This window comes from Cyphellophora attinorum (assembly GCF_001299255.1).
Source record: "Cyphellophora attinorum strain CBS 131958 chromosome Unknown Contig4, whole genome shotgun sequence".
NCBI lineage: Eukaryota > Fungi > Ascomycota > Eurotiomycetes > Chaetothyriales > Cyphellophoraceae > Cyphellophora > Cyphellophora attinorum.
The window spans coordinates 521,239-533,370 of record NW_017253232.1 but is presented as its reverse complement, the minus strand read 5'-3'; the positions used below and the strand labels follow the sequence as shown (position 1 = coordinate 533,370).

General features: G+C 52.7%; 6 protein-coding genes across 6 annotated transcripts; 5 read left to right on the top strand and 1 right to left on the bottom strand.

Annotated features, from left to right (window-relative positions):
* Positions 1-134: 134 nt before the first annotated feature.
* Positions 135-1,085, top strand: AB675_6293 (uncharacterized protein; the record flags this gene model as incomplete). Its single annotated transcript, XM_018146573.1, has 1 exon — positions 135-1,085. One exon carries the CDS (start codon positions 135-137, stop codon positions 1,083-1,085), a length of 951 nt encoding a protein of 316 aa, XP_018004055.1.
* Positions 1,086-2,074: 989 nt separating this feature from the next.
* Positions 2,075-4,063, top strand: AB675_6292 (ABC transporter G family member 12; the record flags this gene model as incomplete). Its single annotated transcript, XM_018146572.1, has 2 exons — positions 2,075-3,738; positions 3,829-4,063. 2 exons carry the CDS (start codon positions 2,075-2,077, stop codon positions 4,061-4,063), a joined length of 1,899 nt encoding a protein of 632 aa, XP_018003988.1.
* A 482-nt stretch (positions 4,064-4,545) lies between these two features.
* AB675_6291 (Cytosolic Fe-S cluster assembly factor nar1) lies at positions 4,546-6,344 on the top strand (the record flags this gene model as incomplete). Its single annotated transcript, XM_018146571.1, has 2 exons — positions 4,546-5,868; positions 5,916-6,344. The coding sequence occupies 2 exons, from the start codon at positions 4,546-4,548 to the stop codon at positions 6,342-6,344; spliced, it is 1,752 nt and encodes a 583-aa protein (XP_018003665.1).
* A 279-nt stretch (positions 6,345-6,623) lies between these two features.
* AB675_6290 (uncharacterized protein) lies at positions 6,624-7,235 on the bottom strand (the record flags this gene model as incomplete). The annotated part of the gene is made up of 1 exon (XM_018146570.1): positions 6,624-7,235. One exon carries the CDS (start codon positions 7,233-7,235, stop codon positions 6,624-6,626), a length of 612 nt encoding a protein of 203 aa, XP_018003801.1.
* Positions 7,236-7,927: 692 nt separating this feature from the next.
* AB675_6289 (Formamidopyrimidine-DNA glycosylase) lies at positions 7,928-9,194 on the top strand (the record flags this gene model as incomplete). The annotated part of the gene is made up of 2 exons (XM_018146568.1): positions 7,928-8,574; positions 8,633-9,194. 2 exons carry the CDS (start codon positions 7,928-7,930, stop codon positions 9,192-9,194), a joined length of 1,209 nt encoding a protein of 402 aa, XP_018003909.1.
* A 467-nt stretch (positions 9,195-9,661) lies between these two features.
* Positions 9,662-11,262, top strand: AB675_6288 (40S ribosomal protein S27; the record flags this gene model as incomplete). Its single annotated transcript, XM_018146567.1, has 4 exons — positions 9,662-9,913; positions 9,958-10,446; positions 10,966-11,077; positions 11,129-11,262. The coding sequence occupies 4 exons, from the start codon at positions 9,662-9,664 to the stop codon at positions 11,260-11,262; spliced, it is 987 nt and encodes a 328-aa protein (XP_018003706.1).
* Between the last annotated feature and the right edge of the window lie 870 nt (positions 11,263-12,132).

Sequence of the window (12,132 nt, the reverse complement as noted above, 5' to 3'; positions counted from 1 at the left end):
CTGTCAAGCAAATGTTGTCCACGTAAGCCGACGAGGGACGGCTCGTGGCTTTAGAACACTCTACCTCAACCTCTTCTTGTTAGTATAGTGAACCAAAACCAGATCGATACCATTGCAGACTATCGCATTGAATTATGGTCATATTCGGAGGACTTGAAATCCTTGCTGCGGGCTACGTGCTCAACGAGCTTGGCAAAGACGAAGACAAAGCAAAGCAGAATGCAGAACGACGACGGCGTCGCCACCATCATCATCATCACCAAGACGACTCGGAAATTCGACATCGACCCCAGCGGCCTGCACAGCACTCTCTTGCGCCGCCGAGAACAGGTCCACCACGCCCTAACAGCGCACCACCTGTTCAACCACTGTATCAACAACCGCCACCTCGCCCAGGACCGTGGCAAACCCCTCATCAGGCTCAATTTCAACATCATCAGCAGCCGCCAGTCCAACGACCACCAAATACCCAGACATGGCCTCAGCAGCCGCCGGCACGACCACCACAATTTCAGACACCACCTCCGCCGTATACGCAACAGCCACCACCGCCAGGACCGGGCCATCTCCAGTCTCAGCCGACCATGCACTACGACATGAAGACCGGCAAGTGGCAGGCGGGAATGCTTCCACCTGAGATGCCTCGGGCCAACTCAATGCCTGTGACAGGACAGACCCGTCCTCGCAGCACCAGTGCTCAGCCACCCCCTTCAGGCCTTCAACGATCACGACGGGCGTACTCTTCAGGCTCGTGGTCATCTTCCGAAGCAGACAGCAACAGCGACGACGATGATATGGCGTACGGGGACCTGCCGGGAAAGAAGCAGTCCCATGGGAGTCACGCTGCCGGGCTTGCAGTTCCAGTGTCGACACTGAACAGGGCTCCCAGCCACGAGAGGGAGAGGCCGGCACAGCTGCAACAGCACCCGCAGTATCAGCAGCCGCAGGAGTTGCATGGGCAATCTAGGCAGAGTACGAAGCCTGTAGAGCATGACTGGTACGCAGATCAGAACCAGAGGAGACGGCAGCAGCAGCAAAGGGGACCATTTGAGATGGAGCAGCCGATCAGATATGAGCTGCCTTAATCACAAATTTGGTGTTGGAGAGGTATGGAATGGCGATTGGCAAGGCAGGCAATTCATAGTTCTGACGAGCCTCGCAGGTTCGAGGCAGTTGCGTGGTCATCAGACTTTCTGTAGATGCCGAATGATCGGCTTTCACGATGGAATGATCAAATTGAACTTGAAGACTCACCTAACGTGGCAAGATGTGCCCTTCCACTTCTCTTATGCCATCCAATGCTGGGTATGCGATTCCCGCGAGATCGAAAGGACGATGCTGTAGGTCCTTAGTGTGTCACCTTGTCCCTGTTAAGAAGCGGTCAACTTGGATAATCCAAGTGTACGTCGCCGCTGCCAAAGGTGCCTGACTCTGGTGTTGGTCAACTGCTTTGAAATCGAATCAAAAGATTCTTTAGTTGTGTTGTTTCATACCCAGGTACACATCCCGTTGTCCAACTTGCTTTCGAGGCAGACACCCGAGAGCGCACAACAGAGCCAGGCCCGGCAGTCGGGGTTCATTTGAGATCGCCTGAATTTGAAACGAACGCGCTGCCTTACGGGCTTCTTGTGGGGTCAGTGGACCCTGTTCGGCGACCTCGCCTCGCCTCGCGATCACTGCCTCTGCATGGTCCCCCTTTGGTGCTCTGTCAACATCAACCCAGTACCGCAGAGGCAGTTCTGAACTTGTCTGTGTGGACGATTAGATCACCATGCAGGTGCTGCTTCTGTCTCCGGCGGCGAGAAATGAGAACCACGATAACCGATCGCGTTCGACAATGGCCGCTGTTGGTAGTACGGCAGCCCTTGAACTGGATCGCCGGGCTTTACATATGCTGGGATCGGAAAGACAATTTTGTTCTTCATTTCGGAAATATGTGTACGGCGAGTACTGGCTCGATATATAGAGGCTGAATTGTTCTCGTCCATCTGCTACTGGTGTAGGTACACACGTTACACCCTATTCCTTGGACTTATCTACGTATCTTTGACATCTAACAACAGTTTCGTCAGCAATGGTGTCTCCCAGCCCTGACAAGGCAAATGGCTACGACGTTGAGGCCCAGGCGGGGCTCGCTCGTTACCTGACAAATAACACAGTTCAGTCGTTCTCATGGCGGAACCTAAATGTGACGGTCAAGGATCACAAAAACAAACAGCCTTTGTCAATACTGACCTCAAGCTATGGTTTGGTGGCAGCTGGACAAGTCCTAGCGTTGATGGGTCCGTCAGGTTCGGGGAAGACGACGTTGCTCAACGCTCTAGCCCATCGTGTAGCGGCAAGCAATGCCCAAGTCGCTGGAGACATCATGATGGACGGTCAACGAGCGAATCGCACAATGCTGAGGCAGGCTTCGAGCTACGTGGAACAAGAAGACGCACTCATTGGAAGCTTGACTGTCAGGGAAACAGTGGATTTCGCAGCCAGACTGTCTTTAGGCCAGACGATATCTTCTGCGGAACGCCACAACCGGGTTGACTCCCTTATCGCTGCCTTTGGTCTAAATCAGCAGGCAAACACGATCGTCGGCACACCATTGCAGAAGGGCATCAGCGGTGGACAGAAGCGACGTCTCGGAGTTGCGAGTCAGCTCGTGACGTCGCCTTCAATTCTCTTCCTCGACGAGCCAACAAGCGGGCTAGATTCAGCGGCCAGTCGTGAGGTGATGTCCTACATTTCTGATGTCGCAAAACAGCACCACATCATCGTTATCGCTTCCATCCACCAGCCGTCCAGCTCGACCTTTGCCTTGTTCGATCAATTTCTGCTCCTCTCCGCTGGCAAGACCTGCTTTCAAGGTCCGACTTCCGAGACCCAAGCATACTTCGAGCGCATTGGCCGCCCCATCCCTGGTCACTACAATCCTGCAGAGTATCTACTGGATCACGTCAACACCGATTTCGCGAAAGACCGAGCCCGTGCAGATCAACAACTTCAGCAGGTCCATGATGCTTGGGAGTCCTCAGACGAGAACCAACGCTTGATTGAGCGGACGACAGTACAGTCGCCCCCCGAGAAGAGTGTGACCTCTTCGTCAAAGACAGCAAGTAGCTCTCGAGCAGCCCTTATTCTCCTGCATCGGAACTGGATCAAAGCCTACCGGGACTTGTTGACCTATGGAACCCGGATAGCCATGTATCTAGGCCTGGCCATCCTTATGGGCACGGTCTGGCTTCGGCTGCCATATGAGCAAACCTCTATCCAGCCTTTCATCAACGCCATCTTCTTCGGTGGTGCCTTCATGTCCTTCATGGCTGTCGCTTACGTCCCGCCAATGATCGAGGATCTTCAGACATTCCGCAAAGAACGTGCGAATGGTCTCTATGGACCACTATCGTTTACTATTGCGAACTTCTTGATCGGACTACCGTTCCTGTTCCTCATCGCTTTATTGTTCTCGGTGGTCACTTACTGGCTATCGAATTTTCGGTCCAGCGCCGGTGGCTTCTTCTGGTATCTGCTTTGGCTCTTTCTGGACTTGCTGGCTGCTGAGGGACTGGTGGTGCTCGTCACATCCGTTGCGCCGATCTTTGTGGTGGCTTTGGCAGTCACCGCTTTCGCCAATGGCCTCTGGATGTCTGTGGGAGGCTTCCTGGTTGACCTGGGAAGTCTGAACGTTTTCTGGAAATACGTTTTCCACTACATTGACTACCAGGCCTATGTATTCCAGGGCATGATGTACGTATTCCTAGCAACCTGATTCGGCCGAGGGATCAGTCTCCCGGTCTGGGACTCCCCTTTACATATTCACGCTAACAGGTGCAACAGGGTCAATCAATTTCGAGACACCACTTATACTTGTGCTAGAGTTGACGGAAAGGCACAGTGCATGTACTTGAGCGACCTGGCTGCGAAAGGGAAGATCAGAGGGACGGCCGTACTTGACGCGTACCACTATGCTCACGATGATAAGCATATTGGGAAATGGGTTGGTATTCTGATCAGCATTATCGTGGTGTATAGGCTGCTTGGGTATCTTGTGCTGCGTATACAGAAGAGTTAGGCGCACGCGTGGACGAGTTCTCAAACACATAGCTGTCGTTATTGGGATAAGTGATCGCTTGAAGACTTGACTGTGGCCGGAGCTCTGGCTCGTCACCTTTCCGTCGAGAGTTGATGGAATCATGGGTGAGGTACGATTGTCATAACGATGTTTTCATGTACCAGCATCCTTGTGAATTCTCATCAGCTGCGTCCTGCACAAAGGCTCTTCAACTCAGGCAGTGAATAGTCCCAATGACCAACCAACCGGAGAAAGACCGTTTTGCCTTATCTAGCGCACTCTCCACAGTGACGCCAGTGGGGCTTTCTCAATTGCGCGACCGAAGTCGGATTTCTCGTGGCAATTATTAATGCGGCGACCGCGATTGCACTGACAATGCTCGTGTGCGCATCTTAGACCTTGGACGCTCTCCTCAGATTGAGAACCTGTTCACGAACGGCCTAATGTGAGCCAGATTCTCGACAACCACACCACCCCGCGATATGAGCGCGATCCTGTCCTCGGACGACCTGAACGACTTCATATCGCCTGGCGTCGCGTGTATTAAGCCTGTTGAGACTCTACCGAAGCAAGAAGACTACAATCCGTACGAAGTCACAACCGAAGACAAAGTGCAAGCGCAGAATCCTGCGCCGGCCTCGATCTCACTGACAGACTGCCTGGCTTGCTCGGGCTGTGTAACTTCTGCTGAGGCTGTTCTTGTCTCCTTGCAGTCGCATACCGAAGTGCTGAACACACTCGATACGCACCCGGCACTCAAGCTAGATGCCTTATCACCGTCCATCAATGGTCACACTACAGCCGACAATGCGCCTGGCCCACAGGCAAAACTTTTCGTGGCAAGCGTAAGCCCACAGGTACGGGCGAGCATTGCGGCGACCTATGGCATATCCGAGAAGCGGGCGGGCTATATGATTGAACAGTTTTTGAGCGGATCACAGGGCCTGCGGATAGGTGGGCAACACAACAGCGGTTTTCAGTATGTGATAGATACAAATCGAATGCGGGAGGCATGCCTAATTTTGGGCGCTGAAGAGGTGGATCAAGCCATGGTCGACGACGACAAGAAGAAGCCGCTCCTCACATCTGCCTGCCCAGGCTGGATATGCTACGCTGAGAAGACACATCCGCATGTCCTCCCGCATCTTTCGGGGCTCAAGTCGCCGCAGGCTTTGTCCGGAGTACTGCTAAAGTCGGTTCTGAGCAAGGATTTTGGCATTCAACCATCGCAGATCTGGCATTTGGCTATTATGCCGTGCTTTGACAAGAAGCTGGAAGCTAGCCGAGAAGAATTGACGAACAAATGGTGGGACGGCTCAACACCTGGGGACGCAATTAGAGATGTGGACTGTGTCATCACGTCTCGTGAGCTCTTGTCGCTGGCAAATGCTCGTGGTATCGTACTATCACAACTACCTTTACGACCAGTACCTGCGGCTCATCGACCAATTTTCCCTGATGCTCGCCTCTCGCGTTTCCTGTTTTCTCCCCCAAGCAGAAGGACCACGATGCAATCCAATCCAGAAGCAGGCACCTCTGGCGGCTACTTACACCACGTCCTACTCACACACCAAACACGACATCCTGGGAGCAGAATCCAAACTCAGCGTGGCCGTAATGCAGATGTGATAGAGTATCAGCTCCTGGACGCCTCCGACCAGATCATTCTCAAATGCGCTCGCTATTACGGCTTCCGCAACATACAGAATCTCGTCCGCAAGCTCAAGCCTGCCCGCCAGTCGAAGCTTCCTGGCGCTGCTGTCAGACGTGCTGCTCCGAAGGATACTGGAAATGATTTAGCCTACGTCGAAGTCATGGCATGTCCGGGTGGCTGTACGAACGGCGGTGGCAGATCAAGATTGACGACGTCAAGGATATTCTGCCTGAGACGAGAGCAGAAGAGCTTGTCACTCCAGCGAGCAACCCTGGAGCACAGAAGGAGTGGCAGAAGAGAGTCGATGAGGCGTACTTCTCCATGTCGGATGATTCTGGTGATGAAGAAGACTGTGATCTCTTGGCGGATGGCGATGACGATGTACAGATGAGCAACGGTGATCACGCGACCGGCAAGCCTGATGAGGAGGTGGTCAATGGCGTTAACGTAACGCAAGTCAAAGACATGCTTCGGCACTGGTCGACTCTCGTGGGAGTGCCATTGCAAACACTTGCATACACTACATACAGGAAAGTGGAAAGCGACGTGGGCAAGAAGAAGGCTAAGACGATGGGCGACACAGAGAGGATCGCTGCCATCGCTGGGCTGAGTGGAGGAGGCTGGTAGGTCGTGTCATATGAACAAGCATTAGATCGGCGTTTGACATTATGGCTGCGTTTTGCGAGATCATTGCATTGGATACGGAACAAATCAAGTGTGGGATGCATCATTGTGGATGAGTGGAATCTATATCATTAATTTCGTGTATCCCAGGCCTGCTATGCATGCTGACATCGCTGTGACTTTTGGTCGAAAACACCGTTCCACGATCAACCCCATCTCTTAGGTACTATCACACGGCCCATTCGCCGACTCCAACATAACAGCATTCGACGCACGCGTGCGTTACCGCCCTCCTCCCTCCTCTTCCCGTCTTCTCCTCCATCTCTCAAACTCATCCTGCCAACTCCTGCTCCCATCTCCACTGATCACTCCGTCCAAACCTTCACACCGCCCCCTTACAACACCCCAACTCCTTTCCCTTACGATGCGCTCCACCCCCTCCTCGTTCCTCAACACGCCGGCCAGCGCCTCCGTTCTTGCCTCCTTAGGGAAGAACCGCCCGCTGTACGGATCCAGCCTTTCGTCCACCACTCTTTCCTGACCACGCCGATTAAATACCTCTCTTTCCACTGCCTCGGGATCGTCTGGGTCCGGAGAGGTAGCGACGCTGGCGCAGTATGTGAGGACTTGGGAGCGGGCGTGCCAGGACGGGAAGAGGACTCGATGGAGGTAAGTCGTGCAGAGGGGGTCGGGGAGGGTGTGTGGTGTTGGGCCTGTGCGGATCGTGGTGGTTGGTGATCCGGACGGGTGAGAGGGTGTGAGCAGATTATTGAGAGAGTTGTTTATTGGATCGTCGATTAACGAGCGGGAGGAGCGTAGGAACTGCCGGAGGGCGGAAGGGTGGAAGCAGAAGGCGGGCGTGAGGTTCGGTGGTGGGTGTGTCGGTTCGGACATAGTGAGTTGCGGGCGGGCTCGATGGTGTGGCTTACGGGCTGGTGAGGCCGTGGATGCCGAGGACGAGGGCGGTGACGATGTTATCGTCGAGACGGTCCAGAACCAAGCCAGCTTGTCGGTGGTCGTACGTTATCTCTGGTACATGAGGGTGGTGTTGGATGTAATGCGATTTGCCTCGATTTCGGCTCTCAGCCTGACTCCTTGGGACTGTTCTGGGGTTTACGTGTACCTGGTATACTGTAGTGTGAGTGGCAAGAGTCTGTTCCTGTTCCTGTTCCTTTGCAACTGAATGAGGCTTCGATAGTCGCAGTATAGGTCATGGAGTGAAGGACGATGTGCAGGCGACCTCGAGCATCTTTAGCTGGTGACGTCGGTAGATATGATTGGGCGGCGCGTTCAGGTATTGACGCGTTTTGGGACAAATTGGTTTCGATCTCGGCATTGACTCAGTCACTGCACAGCTACTGCCATTTGTTCTGCTGACTTATGCCTTTCATCCTTTGGCAACGACTTCCAGGCAATCGTTGTAGCGGCATGACTATGTAAACTGCACTTGCCACCGCCACAGCTACAGCAATCGATCTATCACTCTCACCTTGAGTCTGCTTGGCTCTGTGTAAGACTATTGGCCTTGGAGATCGGGAACACAGCTCCCACTACGACTTCTAGACCTGCGAGTATTGACCGCAACAATGCCCGAAATAGCTGAAATCGCCCGGGCAGTCCACTTCATCCGCAAGAACCTTGTCGGCAAGACCATAGCAGCATGCACAGCACTTGACGACAAAAATGTATTCGACAGCAAATACGACACGACTGGAGAACAGTTCCAAAAGCACATGATCGGCAACACAGTCAAAGATGCCGGGCAGCAAGGGAAGTACTTCTGGCTGGTGATGGCGAAAGCACCTCACCCGGTCTTGCACTTTGGCATGAACGGATGGCTGAAGTTCAAGAACGAGCACTCATACTACTACCGAGCCAAGCCTGGTGAAGAAGTCGAGGAATGGCCACCGAAGTACTGGAAGTTTCATCTGGAGACGAAAGCTGGCAAGGGCGAGGAGAAGATTGAGGCGGCCTTTGTTGATTCGAGACGGTTTGCGCGCATCAAGCTGGTCGATTGTCCTGGCGACAAGATCAGAGAGCACTCTCCGCTGAAAGAGAACGGGCCAGATCCTGTTGTTGATGCCGATAAGGTTACCGTAGAATGGCTGAAGGAGAAGTGCGCCAGCAAGAAGGTGCCCATCAAAGCCATGCTGCTTGACCAGGCAAACATCAGCGGGATTGGTAATTGGGTTGGGGACGAGATCATGTATAATGCCAAAATGCATCCAGAGCAGTATGCCTCCCACACGGCACTTCGAGGTCACTGTCGGACGAAGCTGAAAATTGAACAGATATGCAAACACGCTCAACGACGATCAGATTGTACAGCTTCACAAGAGCATCCACTACATCTGCAAAACAGCTTGTGATCTCCTAGCAGAGTCGGAAAAGTTTCCCGAGGACTGGCTGTTCAAACATCGCTGGGGCAAGGGAAAGAAAGATGCTTCGAAGACGCTGCCGAACGGAGAGAAGATCATGTTCCTGACTGTTGGTGGCCGGACGTCTGCAGTCATTCCCAGCGTTCAGAAGAAGACCGGACCCGTGGCGAAAGAGATGAGTGAAGCTGAAGCTGCTGATGAGGAGAAAGGACCGAAGCTCAAGGCAAAGACACCAGCTAAGGAGAAGACGCCGAAGGGTAAAGCAGCGAAGGACGATGCGGTCAATGGCGAGGGTACACCGACTGTCAATGGGAAGAAGCGGAAGGTCAAGCAGGAGGAAGAGGAGCCAGATGAAGCAGATGTACCAAAAGCAAAGAAGAAGGCAACCAACGGCTCTAAAAAAGATGTCACGGAGAGCGTAAAAGAAGAGGACTCAGGGGGAAGGCGAAGGTCTGGTCGGCTTCAAAAAGCGTAGGGACGCTTTTCGACTTCGAGGCCCGCGAACGTGTTGTGAAATGGCTGGAAGAGATCTAGATTGACTTGTAAGAATAGCAGTGATACCCGCCGTGACGCAAGCCCGATAGTATGGCTTTGCTTCCAGCACGATTATAGCTACAGCTGGAGGCATCGACTTCACAAGTGTTAGCAGACCAGCAGGCTATAAGCCGTAAATCGGCTGCTCTCATGTCGAAGTTCTGAATGCTTCGTATTCTGCGGATATGCATTGCTTGTAGCCAATGGAGTTACCCGGACAATCCTATCAATCTTCCCCAATCAAGCAATCTTCAAGAAGGCAGTATAATGCTTACCTATCCTTCCTACATGTATCGTCAATCACAATTGGCATAAGCACGATCGGAAACAGCACAACGGTCCAAAAGTCGATCACAGCCACAACAGCAAAGCCCTTGTCACCGCATGTGGACGCGGAACCTGCGAGTAATGGCTTCTCCCAAACCCGTGAAGATTCTGATGCTACATGGCTACACGCAGAACGGATCACTCTTCCGCGCGAAGACACGCGTGCTTGAGAAACGCTTACAGAAAGCACTCCCGTCAGTCAGTCTCACATACCCGACAGGGCAGATACAACTGAAGCCAAGTGATGTGCCTGGGTTTGACGGCAACCCTACGGAGTCTACAGAGGCTTACGGGTGGTGGAGGAGACGAGATGATTCGGACCCGCCAGAGTACGTCGGCATCGAAGATGCCTTTGAGAGGTGGCCAAGGTTATGAAGGCGGAAGGACCTTTCGACGGAGTCATTGGATTCTCGCAAGGAGCATGCTTTGCTGCCGTTGTCGCATCATTACTGGACGGTGATACGAGACGGAAAGCATTTGAGGAGGCACGATCGCGATCAAAGCATGCCATCGCTTATCCAAAATCATTTGAAGATCTCGATCATCCCCCTCTGAAGTTCGGCATCGTCTACTCGGGCTTCATACCCCCAGGCGAGCGCTATGAGGCTCTCTACAACCCTCCAATTCACACGCCTCTTTGCCACTTCATCGGAAGTCTCGACAGTGTTGTGGAGGAAGCACGCACACAAAAGCTAGTGGACGCTGCTGGTGGAAACGACAAGACTCAAGTTATCGTTCATCCAGGTGGACACTTCGTGCCAACAAGCAAGCAATACCTGGACATCGCAGCAGGATTCGTGGAGCAAGCAATGAGGCCTAAGCCAGAGGTCAACGGCAACAAGGAAGAAAGCGCCGAAGACATGGATGTCCCGTTCTGACTCTCTAGAGATGACTCACTGATACCACCTAGATTATAGCATAGATGTACGGGATAGACCAGATTCATAAAATCAATGGAGTCACAGCAGAACACCTGCGATGCTTCTAGCCGAAGAGTTCGAGTCATTTAAGCTCGGCACGTGACAGAGTCGTGATTGTAAGAGGTTTAGCGCGTCTGCCTTTCCGCCAAGATCGAAAATCGTTGCTTCCACACCGTAAAGCCTCTCAAGACTGCGCATCTTCCTCTTTCCACGACCACAACCGCACTCGAGTTCGCTCCTTTCATCACCTCCCACCCGCGAAGACCTACGAACGAACACTACAAACACATTCAGCCAATTTTTCGATAGTCCAACACCGTCAAAATGGTATGTCGACCTCGCGAAAAAACGATGATGCTTGAAATTCCCCTCATCTCGAATGGGTGGCGGATCACGCACACGACCACCTCGAAGCATCAAAACATGTACAACACATCAAAATAGGATCTGACAAGTTGTTCATAGGTTCTCGCCGTCGATCTTCTCAACCCTACACCCCAGGCGGAGGCCCGCAAGCACAAGCTCAAGACCCTGGTGCCCGCTCCTCGGTCATTCTTCATGGACGTCAAGTGCCCAGGTATATACCATTCTTCACTCTTCCACAACACATGTATGCTGACCACAACAGGTTGCTTCACAATTACCACCGTCTACTCGCACGCACAGACTGTCGTTGTATGCGCTGGCTGCAGCACGGTGCTGTGCCAGCCCACCGGTGGCAAGGCCCGCTTGACCGAGGGCTGCTCATTCCGAAGAAAGTAGATGTCTCGCCCACACCCGTGGTGGTGAGATGAATGCATGATAGAAGATGGAGCCGACATTTTCGATACACCAATGGCGTTCCGGATATCTTGCAAAAGATGATGTGAAGCATATTAAAAGGGCGGTCACAAAAGATCAAAGCACTTCTTCGACATCGATTTGAGCACGATACCTCTTTCTGAGTTTTGAACACCACGAACGGCAAACAATGGAATTTATGGGAAAAGTCTCGTCCTGCATAGGGATGATGGAGGTAGAGGACATGCGGGTCGCTGCATATGAGCATTGCCTCAGAGAGATGAGATGAGGCTGATGTGAGGAATATGGGCAGGTCCTGTCGTGTCTCGAGGACATCTTCGACCTTGCACACCGAGGCTGGATACTAGGGAGTTATCAGCTGTGCAATTGTACAGATAGTACTGCGGAGTACTCGTCAATGCAATAAACCTTCAAAAGCCTCACCTTGACTGTCTACTGTGCTAGTGGCATTCGCGTCTGTGAGTCGGCTGAGCTTGCCTGTGCTCACACTAACTATCTTCTGCATGTCTGACAAACACCGAAGCAGTACTTATTTCCTGACAACACTGCATTCTAGTGATATATTTGATCACAGGACACAGATGTCGGACAGGTATCTTCTGCTCGTGCACAATGTTGCTCCGCCGACATTGGACACACGACCCGCTGAACTCGATTGAAGCATCACCAGTAGGTACCCACTAGACACGCGCCCAGAATGCTGCATTCATGTTGGCTGTGGCACCCAAAGTAATTCTTGTGGCAAGCCATGCCGTCGTATTGACCACTCTCCGATGCCAAGCACGAAGCGAGTCAATCACTGCGCAAAGGTGCCTTGCCGGCAGTTGCGAG